Source organism: Ochlerotatus camptorhynchus, unplaced genomic scaffold (assembly GCF_037179485.1).
Source record: "Ochlerotatus camptorhynchus isolate MF236.1 unplaced genomic scaffold, CSIRO-AGI_Acam_v1.1 ptg000228l, whole genome shotgun sequence".
In the NCBI taxonomy this organism is placed as follows: domain Eukaryota; kingdom Metazoa; phylum Arthropoda; class Insecta; order Diptera; family Culicidae; genus Ochlerotatus; species Ochlerotatus camptorhynchus.
Genome location: NW_027040718.1, coordinates 954,691 through 969,385, shown reverse-complemented (window position 1 = coordinate 969,385; position 14,695 = coordinate 954,691). Strand labels below are relative to the sequence as shown.

The following is a 14,695-nucleotide window of genomic DNA, read 5'->3' as shown; positions in this document are numbered from 1 at the left end:
TAGCCATGTTTTATTATAGAGGCACGAATATAACACTTTTGCTGTTTAAACCTACAACAATGCATAACGTACGAATTCTAATGGTGGAACAATCTCAAATTGGTATGCACCATCACAATACCATGATCGTTACAAGCCTCGATGACTCCGGCATCGTTAGTCGATCCAGATGGACTAGCGATGTACGACACACCGCTCAACCGGGCCCTATCAACGTTGTCTCGGAACGGGAAGAAAGCATCCGACCCGAGCGATACTCCAGAGAACTGTTGGACCCAGTTCTGCTTATCGGAATCGGTCAGGAACTCTGGAATCTTTTCGTACATAGCTTCAAATTGAGCTAGTGGCATATCTTTACCGACCGTACCGTTGACGTAGTTATCGATGGCATTGGAGATTTCCGCACGTTTTACTCCTTTTTTGAACTGCATCGAAGTTACACGGGGATGTTGACGGAGCCACCTATTGAGGGAAAACTATTAATATATGTACAGGAGACCGTATGCAGGTCAAGGTCTTACCAGTTATCAGCTTTATCCCCAGCAAGCCGAGTGCAGTGTATACGGGACTGCTGACCAGCACCAATACCGACCACCTGACCATCCTTTGCGTAGCACACCGAGTTACTCTGAGTGTACTTAAGAGCAATAGTAGCCACGATCAGATCTCGGACGGCCCCATCCGGGAGATTCTTATTCTTCGTTACAATATTGGTAAACAGGGCTTTGTTGATATCCGCATCGTTACGCCGCTGTTCCATATGCAATCCAAAAAGGGTCTTCTTCTCCACTGGACTTGGCTCATAAGTTGGATCTATCTGAAGGACGCAATAGGCCCCATTTTTCTTCTTCTTCAACAAGTCCAAAGCTTCTTCAGTATATCCTGGAGCGATGATTCCGTCGGATACTTCACGGGAGATGATTTTAGCCGTCACCAGGTCGCAGGTATCGGATAGTGCTACGAAATCTCCAAAGGATGACATGCGATCTGCTCCGCGAGCACGAGCATATGCCGTAGCCAGTGGCGTTAGACTGTCGAACAAGTCATCGACCATACATAGTTTTGCTTGGTCCACTGTTAAGGGTACTCCCACTGCAGCCCCAGCGGGAGAAACGTGCTTGAAGCTGGTTGCAGCCGGTAGTCCTAAGGCTTTCTTGAGCTCACGAACTAACTGCCAGCCGTTCAAGGCATCGCACAGGTTGATGAAACCTGGCGAAGCGTTGACTACCTTCAACGGGAGCTTCTCCAAAGTGGTGAAAATCTGAGCAGGTTTCTGGTGTGGATTCATACCGTAGCGAAGGTTCAACTGTGACACTCCTGCTGAGTACTGCTTACGGAAGTAATCCGAAATGAGATTATCGTACTCAGCGGTATGGGTGAAGGCTTTCAAGGCCAACACTTGACGGGTTGCTTCAGTGGTATCTCCGAATTGCTTAATTTCATCGATTACCTTACCGTAGTCTGCTGGATCACACAGTACCGTAACTCGTTTATGGTTCTTCGCTGCTGCCCGCAGTAGCGTAACTCCTCCGATGTCAATGTTTTCAACAGCATCATCAACCGTCACGTCTGACTTCGAGATGGTCAAACCGAACGGATACAAGTTGCACACGACCAGTTGAACAAACTCAAAATTGTGGCTCTTCATATCGTTCAAATCGGACTCAGTCAGACGAGCCAGAATACCACCGTGAACCGCTGGATGCAAAGTCTTGACACGACCTCCCAGCATTTCAGGGGCTCCGGTTACGTCGGAAACATCGCGAACCGGAATTCCTTGTTCACGAACAGCCTTGGCTGTGCCACCACTAGCTACCAACTTCAATCCCAGCTGGTTGAGACCCTTGGCAAAGTCCAACAGACCGGACTTGTCGGATACACTAAGGATTGCTGAAATTATTAGTTTAGTAGAAATATTCAGAATGTTTCTAAATTTATCGGTTTCACCGTACCAATTTTTCCACTCGCCATGATTCTGCTATGGAAGAGAGCACGACTTGAAGATCCGCTCCTGTGCGTTGCTGGAAGTAAACTGTAGTCAAGGAGAAAGTAACGCTTAGTGATTAACTGATTGCTGAAACCATCAGGAAAAAAATATTTACAAGTTAACATGCAAACAACATGTGAAACGTTGCAGAAAGAATACTATCGCTCTGCTGGGGAGTAACAAATCAATAACTAGTTAGGTAGGTACAGTTGCACTATATTGATGGAAATTATGGATGCTTGACATCACGTTGATAGTCGGGGTTATCGGATGGAGGCAAGCGAAATGGAAAGGCTTATTTTTGTTGATTATATATAGGCTCTTGCCATGGTCGTATTTTGCACTTCTGATAGTAGCGCTATCAACTTAGTGTTCTTGGAGCACTTCCACAGTTGTTTATTGATAGCTTTCGAAGCCTGTACCAATTTTTCATTAGTATATTGTGTGGCCTGGCAATTACAGTGATACTCTGTGCCCAGGGTAGTCGAGAAATTTTCCAACGCGAAAAATTCCTAGAATGGACCGGGAATCGAACTTCAGCATGGTCTTGCTTTATAGCTGCGCCTAGAAATTCTTGAAAACTCAAGAGAAGCAGAGAAGATCAATAACCTTCAGAGAAGTTCATTGAACTTCAGGGAAGTTCTACAAACGGGGGGCGCAAACATGAGAGTTCACCACCTAAACAAATATCCTGAGTACGACTATGTTAGCACTTGACCGATTAGATTTTGATGTATTGTCATGTGCGTACGCCTCCTCCCTGACACGATCATGAGGACCGCGGAGGAATATTACTTCACCACTCCCACCTGATATGGAGTCAGCGAAACTGCCAACCCCATTCTGTTGATTAATTGTGCTATTTAACTAATTCTGATCAACATTGATATATGCTGTCAGTGCAGGGGTGGTAGTGCTGATCCGATATAATAGTAGTGACTTTAGTAACTAAAATTACGGAAATAGTGACCAAATAGTGACTTGTAAATACTGAATAAGTAATCATTTATATTGTAACATAGAAATTCAAATACGGTTTCATACATATTGAAATAAACTTTTTATGTCATGGAACTTAAAGTCAAATTTCATAAATTCCTCTAATTTAATCGAATCTCACAACGGAATCTCCTGTGAAGAACATTTAAGTGATTTGAATAATTTACTTTTATTTACGTTATCATAGCAAATACTAATTCCGATTTTTTATGATCTTGAATTTGATTCTGCGTTCGAATATCTAGTTAGATAACTTTTATAATTCGATAAGAACTTTTCACAGAATTTCTTTAGAATGATCTCAAGATTTTTTTTTAGAATAATAGTTCTTCATTTAAACTAAGAGGCAAATAAGCTTTTACAAACATAATATTGCATTTTTGAAATTCTTTGCAGAACAATCAACAAAATTCTTGATTATTTTGGTAGTTATCAACATCAAATATCAGAATTAAAGTGGACATTTTATACGATTGATGAGATGAAAGTAAAGAGTTGATTACTCCGTTATAATACGGCAGTGTGAAATTTGTATATCCAGCATTTTACGAGCGCTTAACCTCACTTTTTTGACATCTGGCAGTGGTTTGCTTACATGGACTTAGATAAAAAAGTTTAAAAAATTTATTAATTTTTTTTTAGATTTATTGGAGAGGAATATTTTTCAAACGAACATAGTCGGATATCATATCTTTTAATTCTTTTTATTTAAAACCTCAAATTCACTTGAATTGACTAACAAGCAAAGGTAAACAAACCACCACTGGATGTCAAACTGATGAATTCGGGTTCATGGCGTTCATTCGTGACGTCAGCGTGCAGCATCCTATAAGCGATCGTAAAATGCTGGATAGAAAGTAGAAAGCGAACAATTTTGAGGAACGTACGAATCGGGTAGAGTATCTTCTTTACCAAGCTCATCCGTTAATGAGGGATGGTGAGGGGTGTTTCCCCCTGCCACCACTGGCAAAAGGGATGATCGCCGATTTGCTCATGTACCTCCGATGTGCGGAAACAGTTCTATCGATTGTTTCACACTCAAGTCCCCATCTGACGTAAACAACTACTAGCTAAAGGCTAAAAGACTCTATAATAGAGCAAATAAAAAAACTACCAGATTCGTACCTTCATCAAAATTGATCTTGCTCGCTTTCTACTTTGTATATACAATATTCACACTGCCGTACTATAACGGAGCTATCAACTCTATATTTTAATCTCCTCATCTATCATATACAATCTGCACTTTAAGTCTGATATTTGACGTTAACAGGGCTGATAGCAGTGTTAAGCAATAAAAATAGTGAATTAGTGACTAAAAGCATTTAAAAAAGTGACTAAAAAGTGACCAAAATCATTTTAAAAAGTTACCAAAATGTGACTTAAACATGATCAGAAAACTTCCAGAAATAGAATCATGCAAATTGATTTGTTAGTCATCCAAAAAAGGTAGACATTGATTTCCTATCTGTACGCATTCGTCAAAAGTTTATATTGCAAGATCTTGCACAACTAGATTAAAAACTAACAACCGTGTAACACGACTTTCAATAACAGAGATATTTTACCATATTTGAAATTATTATGGTATCCTGAATTAAAGTTTAGAATAAATCTATTCTCTAACACGTTACGCGTTTTAGTTATGAACTATGATAATCTTTATGCGATCTGCGGATTTGCTTCACGAAGGTGCTCCGCGTTTGCTTAGTTACCTAATAAGAAGACAGGGAAATGAGGAAGCGAGATAGCGTTTTAAAATATTAAATGACATAGATACCCAGATCTAGTTTTTGAATTACTGAAAAAAAGCAGAATTCTTCTACAACAGGAGTTGCTATTCATTCTACTGGGCCGAACATCTACTGGATCGAACAAAGGCTGAATGTGTCATCAGGTCGTCTTGGGACAGGTTTTTCCGAATGTTTCTACCATAAAGTACCATAGTTTCATTAACCTATGATCCTAATTTTACCCATTTTTCAAAAATACAATCCAAATGTATAATGGAAACATTTTAAATGGAGCCAGAAATTTGATAGGTATTATTGACTAGTGTAAAGAAAAAAAATTGATTTTAAAAAATATTACAACATCTTTAGAAAACTATTTTAATTCACTCTGCAATGCTCATTACATTATTAATAATTCTTACTAGGAACTATGCAATTCTCACCTGAAAAATTACTTTCAGTTTTGCTTAAATTTCTCCACAAAATTTGTCAGAACCCTCTTGAAATTTTTAACCGAATTCATTTGAGGTTCAATAGAAATTATACTCATATTCAATTGTAATCCTATGATTTCTCCAAAAACTCACATAGAAATATGCTTCGGATTCTTTTGTCTCAGAATCTTCTTTAAATTATCCTCAGAATGTCCTCTTTTGTATTATCTTGAAGTTCACCTCAGAATGATCATGGTGTAATCCTCCTTCTCGTCCAAATTTTCTCATAATTCCTTAAGAATAAGAGTCAAAAGCTGTTATGAATTTTCATTAAAATTTGTATTGAATCCTATTCAATGTTGCCTTGGAATTGCCTCAGAATTGCCTACAAAACTAGAGTTCTAGGACATTGAAAATGATCCAAGGGTTAAATTTTATACACATTGACAAGAATAAAAATTTAAACTCAACAGGTACATGAACTTGGTGAAAGGTGAAATTTTAGAGACATGGATTCAAATTTAACTTAAACCAATCAGTAGATTAATTATATATAAAACCAAAAGCTACTTATTGATGAAGTGTTTGATTTTAGTTACCATAAGGTTCTTATATATTGTAACGAAATAAATATTTAACATGAGTATTTGAGACTGTTCAGTTATTTAAATTCCAACTTGCCGTATTTGAAGTTCCAGAGCTTTACAGAGCTTAACAGGATTATATTTCTCTGCAGAACACTAAAACAATCATCAAATTCGTCCTTAGATTCTCTTTGAATTATAAACTTTTTTAAAGAATTCACCCCCTTAGAAATTCCCATACTGTTTACCTCTGAGTTCTTATAAATTTTTAATCTGAATTGTCTTGGAGTTCTCCTCTAAGTTCTACTGAAAATTCACATGGATTTCTCCTTAAAATTATCTGGAACTGCTTTCCAAGTAGTTCCTAGTCCAATTTGTACCCAAGAAATTTTTCACAGGCCTACTTGGAAAAAGTTCTTTTAATAGTTCTTCAAAGTAACTGTATCCTGAAAATCTAGTCCCGGTCACCCTGATTATTTAATTTTGCAGTTGAATCTGGATTCCTCAAAGGTGAGAAATCGCAAATAAAAGTGTGCTCTGATTATGTATCGTCCAGGTTTCTTCTGCGTACTTCCAACTAAGAACTAAGCAGTGTAGCACTGTTACAATTTTATTTTTTTTAACGAATTTTACATTGCAATTCAAGCGGGAATGGCGAAAAAAGTGACTTTAGTGACTTTTTGTCGAAAATAGGGACTTTTTAGTGACCACCTTCAAAAAAGTGACAAAGTCACTAAAAAGTGACCCGCTATCAGCCCTGCGTTAAGCATCTCCGACTATGTTAATCGTTAAATTCATGCATGAAGTAATAACATATGATTAGTTAAGGTAGATTATTTCCGATTTTTTACTAATTCTTCTAGGAACTCCCTGAAGGCTCCTTCCATAAATCAATTTTAAATTTCTTTGAATTCTCCTTAGATTTTCCATGCAATTACCTCAGAAATTTTATAAATTTCTGCTTAGAATAAGCTTGAACTCCTCCCCTGCATTTAATTGGAAATTCAATTCGTATTCTCATTAGAATCCCCATAGTATTTCCACAGACAAACAGACGTAACTCTTCATTGTGTATCTTCGTTCATGCATTTAACGGTTGATTTGAATATTATCAGTTCCGCGAACTACTCGCCGCAGCGCTGGCATCGGATCACTTTGACGTTTCTATATTCTATAGAAATTTTATGCAATATTGTTTACGAGTTAGCGAGCAAGCTTGTTTTCCGCGAGAAGCCAGATAGATGTCGTTACTGAGGTTATATGTTTTGAGATACTATGTTTTCAAGAACAAGTTTTTCAAAGAGTTACGTCTGTTTGTCTGTGGTATTTCTTCCAAAATCTCAAAACAAAAATCCATCAAAGAATAACTTTGAAACTCTTCCCAGAATTCCTTTGAAATTGAATCATCATAATTCGATTCCATTGGAAATTCTTCTCGGAACTCTCTAGGATTATCTGGGAAGTATCTTCAGAAATCACCCCAGAATTCGTTTAGAACTATCCGCAGAGAGCATCTTTGGAGTGCACGGGATTTTCATGGAATTTTCATCACACTCCCTTATACAAAATTTCAGAATTAATTTGAATTCTTATTAGAATTGGGCCTCGAATCCAATTTTCGTAGTCTGTACTTTGGTATTATTCTCTGGTATATCTTGGTGTCATACCTGGAATCCCTTAAAATTCTCTTAAAATGTACTTTGGATTTTTAAAGTTCGTAATCATCCTTGAAAGGCTTTTGAAAATCTATCACAGACAAATACCTTTGGAAAGTTTCCAAGTTTAACAATTTATTTTCTGGGAAAGGAGGCATATTTCCCCGATTTTTAATTGAAATTGAAGGCATTTCCTAATAGTTTTCCTGGTGTTCTAAAGTTTTACGATTCACTTGTCACTCTGGTTAAAAATTTCAATTTTTTAACAGATATGTTTATTTTGTTAAAACTAATATAGACTTTCTAAGTGCCAAGTACTCAACTTAAACATTATTGATATTTTCAAATTTCATTCTATTTTAGTAGTGAAAAAGTGACTTTAGTGACTATTTTTAGGGAAATAGTGACTTTAGTGACTTTTTGGTGTAAAAAGTGACTTTTTAGTGACTGGCTTCAAAATAGTGACCAAGTCACTAAAAAGTGACCTGCTACCAGCTCTGTCAGTGTAAGCTAAGCTAACGGCGTTTCCCTATTAAAAAATTACCAATAAAAAGATGACAAAATGCCAATAAATCTAAATCTAAATTTTGCAATACAAACAATTAATTGCTGTATATATTTTGTGAGATTTTATTGGCATTTTGTATTTGTTTTTATTTGTCACTATTTAAGTTTTTCTGGAAAATTTTAGATTCTTTTTAATTAGAATTATTTCTAATATTGAAGTTAAAGCTTTGATTTTTTCATTTCAACTTTTAGGTTATTAATTGACATTTCTTCAACTATTTATGCAGTATTCAAGATTTTGTATTGCTAATGTTATGTTTGCTCTTGCTAAAGTATTTTTTGTTGCAACTTTTCAATTTATTGTGCTTCTTGTTTTTTATTACTACCTTTTAATATTCAATTGGGTTCTTTAAGAGCATTGACGTAAATGCAATTCGTAATCTGCATTACAAAATGGAACCTGAATACAAAATTTCATCAATTTTGGTACATTAGAACCACAGACAAACAGACATAACACTCAAGTTGTTCATCGAATAAGCATTTAACGGTCAATTTAAAAGTATCGTAGTTGGTAGTACCGCCACCTGTGGCGCGCATAGTCATTTTCCTTGCGTTTGACGTTTACACACTACCGCCATCTGTTCAGCGTACTACCCACCACAGTGTGCTCAACAGATGGTGCTAATGTTTCAGCGACGATGTTTTACAGTGAGAAATATTCAATCTGTTATGTCTGTTTGTCTGTGTTAGAACTATTTTAAATAAATGCGATGACATTGGCAAAAATCACCATCTTAGCGCTCCTCGGTGTGACTTTCTATGAGAGCGAGCTGTCAATTTATTAGTTTAGTGTCAAACGGTGAAGTTATTATTATTATTAAAAACCGAAATGAAAGCCTATGGGTACGCAAAAAATATCGTTGTGCTTTCGATATTTTTTTTCAAAATTAAAGAACCCAATTTCTCCTTTCCATTACGTTTACATTTTTAGATATGCTAATTTGCTTTTGGGCTGTTTAGGACAAAAATCTACTGTGACCAGTAGTTGATCTACACTACAGTCAACTCTCCATAACTCGATATCCACTAACGAATTATAGAACCATACGAAAACATAGGGTAAATGTTGGCTTCGGCACCCATTGACTGTTTTCGGCAACCAAAATTTAAACGTTAATTTCACTATGTTTTCCCATCAACGCACTTCCCTGAATGTGTCCAAACGATTGTTTAGCCTTTCAGCTTCAATCTGATTATATTTGAACGATCGAGCAATCCAGTAATGCTACATTTTTCTTCAAATAAAGCATACGCACTACAAAATGAGGTTGATTTCGAGTTGCCGATAATAGAACAGCTGGTTAACACGCAGTTCTAATGGGAAGGTTGCCGAAGAAAAAGAGACTGCCGACAATAGTCACACTCACCTGAGAAGTTTGGAGCGTTGTAAAAACGCTTTCAAAACGTTTTGAAAAATTCTGTCGATTGGAATGGAAGAGAAGCAAGCAGCAGATGAATGTAAACAAACAGACACATCATATATGTGCGTGACGCTGAGAAAATGCTAGTAGAAGTGCAGACGCTGCTTAGATTGACGAGAATACGTAAATTCCCCTATTTGCTGGCTACTTAGATCCTGATTTCCTGTATGGGATTGTTGCTATGTCCTTTATATAAGGTCCGGGCCAACAGGCTTATTGGTGTTAGTAAAAAGTGCAAATGTTTAGTGGTGTTCGTATTTCAATGCAATGTTTATCTTTTTACACGAAACAGCTGTTGGCAGTGACGTAAATATCACTGTTCACACTATGGTAGTCACTTGCGTGCTCATCAATGTTTACAATATTTTTGCTTCTAACACCAGCAAGCTGCCTGTTGACCCGGACCTTATATAAACGTCATTGGGATTGTTGTTCTATAACTCGATTAGAAATACTCAGAGGGAGAGATGGGCGGAGAAAACAAAATACAATTCGGCAGCAGGGATTTGTACCTAAATAATCTTGCAACCCTTGCTAGAAGCTAGCATTTCGCATGTCTTTTACTTTTGATTCGATTTACGTGTAAAATAGTAATTGAGTGCATGGCAATATTTTGCACATTTCTTGGTGCTATTAGTTAACAAACTAAGATCAATTAATCAATAGAGTTACAATATTGTTTTTTATTCAAAAAACTAGTTGAATTTGAGAAGCACACGAAACATAAAGGTGATTGAATTTCTGTTCGATTGCAATACTCTCTAAATTAATCTAGTAAGAATAAGAAATCATCGGAAAAAAATCTAATGGGAATGTTCGATTGGCTCAGATTTTGACAGTTCATTTGGCTCAAAACATTCCTTCCGCTTATCTCTCTCTCTGAGTATTTCTAAACTCGATGGTCCCTTCAATATCGAGTTGTAGAGAGTTCACAGTATTGATCTGTACCATTCCATACCAACTCCATCTACCATGTTATATGTAGTGCAGTTTAGTGCATGTCGTATTACTCCTCACTATTGCGACATCATCAAGTGGGATTTGATTGTTTTAAGTGTAACAATTAAAACGTTTAATCTACGCTACTCAAATAAAGTTGAGAGACCGCTGGCCAGACAGTTTACAAATCCAATACAAATAAAATATTTCTATAAACTGATGATTGTTCTTCACGTTTTTGACCTTGAAAGGTGAGCTCTAAATTGATGCTAACTACTATATGAACCCTTGGCCTATTTCTGATTTAATTTAAATCCACATATGCGCTACATAATTCAATTAACAACGAAATCAACTGATTTGGCCGAACCGGAACTTACTCTTAGCACAAAATCAATTAGAAACACAAACAAAACAATTATGTTTAAAAAGCACGTGTGAATACAAAGCCAAACATCGAACACCTTCCTATCCAAATGTGCTGAACCAACGAACTAAACAACTTCCTCGAAAACAAGTCCCACAGCCTTCTCGTACGTAAACGTAGGCAGATAGTGCAAGCCACAAATATCCTCACAGTTCAACAGATCAACAGGGAGCCTAACTGAAAACTCTCTCACACTCAATCAAGTCTACGCTTGTCGTTATTGCCGTCTCTAGATCTAATAAAAAATATGCTCATCATATCAGTGCCAACATTTCAAAGGGGCGTAATTGCATTTGTAAACAATGGCTTTAGCCGACGATATCTCGCGAATAAAAGCTCACTTATGAAAAATAATGACACCAATAGGTAGAGGAATATTTCCTCTACCATCTAGCGTTGTTATTTTGAAGGAGTGAGCTTTAAGATGCGAGAAATCGACAGCTAAAGCCATTGTTTACAAAAGCAGTTACGCCCCTTTGAAATGTTGGCACTGATATGTAGGTACACCATTCATATGATCGCTTCAACTGCCGGCTCCAGTCAGCAATGTCACAAATACTGCTAGAAGTCTAACAAAACTGTTACTGAAATACATCCAGCAGTTTGTTGTTTGCATATTCATCAGCAGTTGTTACTAGTTGATAAGACGACTAGCTCAGATGGTGTGGTGACCGGCCAACCAAATAAATCAAAAGCTCCTTTGGCTGTGTTCGTGATGCGATTAGAGGAAACCACGAGCTCGCGTATCAAAATGCGGTTCTTCTTAAGGTGAAGAAGGAAATTGTGTTCCTAACGACTAGAAGTATCAAGAGCTACTATTATTGCAAAACTGGTCCCACATGTCTCTAATTTTCCTGTCACTTTTTTTATTGCCTATCCATATACACTGGTGGAAATAAATATATTTTTTATAATGCGTTTATTTTCCTAGGCTCATTTACTGTAGCTTTGCGGAGCCGATATTAATTGTTTAGATAACAAAATTACTACAAAACTACTACGTTAGTAAAGCGGGGGCCGATTACTCGCGGCTATCTCGAGGTTAGGGGTAACAAATTGTAACAAATGGATGGCAGGGTAGGGATTGAGAACACAAGGTTTAGAGAGCAATGTGCTCTTGATCTCGAACTAGGCGACACTCTGATGAAAAAGACAAACATGGGGGTACACCGATGGGCAGCTAACAACTTAAGAGAACACAAGATGACACTAGCTGCTAAATCCTCAGATCTATCCGTTTTAAAAACTCATAAATTCAATTTAAATAGCCAAGTAAGACGGGTATCGCGGGTTGTTGTCTTCGGGCCCTGAGGGATGTGGATAACTCAGATCTGACAACACGGTGTAGGGTACATGACCAAACAACACGCTCGATATCATGATACCCACTGCACGCACATAAATTGCTGCCTGAGAGCCCAATTCGATAGAAGTGGGAATCTAACGAACAGTGATTGGACATAAGCCTTGACATAACGCGTATAAAGTCACGGCTCATGTCCAACCCTTTGAACCATGGTTTGTTCGACATCTGTGGGAGAATAGAATGTAACCATCTTCCCAAATCACCATCATTCCATTTTTGTTGATAACCCATGAGGACTTGCTGACGAGCAATGGAGAAAAATTCGTTGAAGGCAATTTGTCGCTCAATAATATCGTCTTGCGCTATGCCCACCTTAGCCAACGAGTCCGCTTTCTCCAGTGTGATTAATTCTATCACCGTGAGAAAGGAAATCGCACACGCTGAGCTTAAGAAGGAAATGACTAAGCAAGAACAGCAGATTGCTCAGCTATCGAAACGAATCGCATTGACAACTCCGACAAACTCCGAATTCATGCGTCAACCGCCATTAAAACGGCTCCGCGATGAAGGCTCGCTCACTAGCAAACCACTTGTTGGTGGTTCTAAAGCAGAAACAGGCGACAATGCCTTTACCGAGGTCCTTAATGTCGCTGAATCCACCGAGCTGTTTTGGCTGTACCTTTCTCGTATTCATCCTAGTGTGAAATCGGAATCAATCGAGAAGCTGGTCAGTTCTCAACTACCATTTCCGGACTAGACCCAGTCTGCTGATTCAGAATTGGAGCGCTGTAGACCCGAACGCACTGCATGTCGCATTATGGTAGACCTCGAACCACTCGATCCAGTCGCGCTAGCTGTTTCCCGCCATCAAAGTAGTTCTATTTCCTGCCATCAGAGTCGTTCTGGAACTGCGGTCGAGTTCGGTGGTGGGGTCTCCCAAGCATCGTCTTCAGGCAAGTATGCATACATTAGTTACAGTCATTTGCCTGATCAGTTTCCGTGTTCCAGTGCAACGCTTCAAGCACCTGCCGGCTGTTTCCAGTTGAGAAGCACTTATGACCGCCTTTTGGAAGCTTCTGGTTCCTTCAGCCCAGTCGTGCCGATTCCTGCCAGCACTCAGCATAGTCGTCCTGACCCCGTGGCTGGATATGGATCAGAAGTCTTCCAGCTTGCTTCTACAGGCAAGCACAATCTATATATTGACAATTCACTACCTGATGCTTATCAAATTTTCAGCAATTCGGACTATGTTAGTCATTGTGATGATGCCTGGGAACCCGGAACGCACCGTAGAAAGCCTCTTGGAAGCCCCCAATCCCTCCGCCTCAGTCCTGCCATCAGTAGCCTTCGTTCGCCATAGTCGTTCCGGACCTGCTGTCGGATGTCGGACCCACTATGGCGAGTATTCAATCAGACTCGATGATGGTCTGTTATTGCTATTGCCTGATGTATCTTTGATTTCCAGTAAATCTACTAGTGGAGGAGTCCTTGTAGCTGTCCGTAGCGGGTTGGAGGCAATGGCCATCGAGAACGATTCATGGAACAATATTGAGCAGGTACTCCCGAATCCTTCGAGACTTAACGATGCGTCTTCGTTATCCCCGAATGGTCCATCTGCTCATCCGGAACACACCGTAGATGTTTCCACGATTTCCAAGAATAATGTTGCTACCTCTACTGCTTCTAGACCACCACCATCACCACCGAGACGCATCGTGGATAGCACTGTGGAAGCCCCTGATTTCTCTGCCTCAGTCGCGTTTTTTTTTTTTTTTTTTTTTTTTTAACTCTTTATTTGTTCCAAATTCAAAATAAATTACATTTCATTTTAACCTAGGTGCTCCAGTTACTGCAGTAACGTACCAGCCTTAATTGTTATGATATATATCTAAGTGTTTTTACATTGTTCATGTCTTGGCAATTCAGTATTTTAAACAGGTTTTTTAACCTGCATGTCAGTATAACAATTGATATCTTAAAACTAAAAACTAAAACTAAATCTTATCTAAGTATAAAGGGAATTAATCGTTGCAATTGAGGATTGCAACGATTTTAGCCTGAAATTATTAATTATTTTGTTGGACATTTGTGCTAAAGTCTCAACATTCGAAATTCTATGTACTTCGGTAGTACTGTACCAGGGAGGCAACTTCAAAATCATTTTCAGAATTTTGTTCTGAATCCTTTGAAGTGCTTTTTTCCTGGTAGTGCAGCAACTAGACCATATTGGCACAGCGTAAAGCATGGCCGGTCTAAAAACTTGTTTAAATATTAGAAGTTTATTCGTCAGGCAAAGTTTGGATTTCCTGTTTATAAGAGGATACAAACATTTTATATATTTGTTACATTTGGCTTGAATGCCCTCAATGTGATCTTTAAAAGTTAATTTTTGGTCAAGTATTAATCCAAGATATTTCACTTGGTTTGACCAGGAAATTGGAACTCCGTTCATAGTGACTATGTGACTATTACTAGGTTTCAAAAACGAAGCTCTAGGCTTATGTGGAAATATTATAAGTTGAGTTTTGGAAGCGTTGGGAGAAATCTTCCATTTTTGTAAATAAGAAGAGAAAATATCTAAACTTTTCTGCAGTCTGCTGCAAATAACACGAAGACTTCTTCCTTTAGCGGAAATGCCTG

General features: G+C 38.1%; 1 protein-coding gene across 2 annotated transcripts; it reads right to left on the bottom strand.

Moving 5' to 3' along the window:
- Positions 1-10,804, bottom strand: LOC135703989 (bifunctional purine biosynthesis protein ATIC). Of its 2 annotated transcripts, none has more exons than XM_065225346.1 (4): positions 10,703-10,804; positions 1,953-2,032; positions 522-1,890; positions 1-462 (listed from the first exon to the last, which is right to left on the bottom strand). In XM_065225346.1, exons 2-4 carry the CDS (start codon positions 1,969-1,971, stop codon positions 78-80), a joined length of 1,773 nt encoding a protein of 590 aa, XP_065081418.1. In that variant the 5' UTR covers positions 1,972-2,032; positions 10,703-10,804; the 3' UTR covers positions 1-77. The 2 variants fall into 2 exon arrangements, with proteins under 2 accessions (XP_065081418.1, XP_065081419.1); XM_065225347.1 differs by having other exon boundaries at positions 10,693-10,790.
- Between the last annotated feature and the right edge of the window lie 3,891 nt (positions 10,805-14,695).

Excerpts from the sequence above, each read along its gene's own strand:
- LOC135703989 (XM_065225346.1), bottom strand. Across the intron at positions 463-521 it reads GGGGATAAAGCTGATAACTG|GTGGCTCCGTCAACATCCCC; the intron begins GTAAGACCTTGA and ends TTCCCTCAATAG.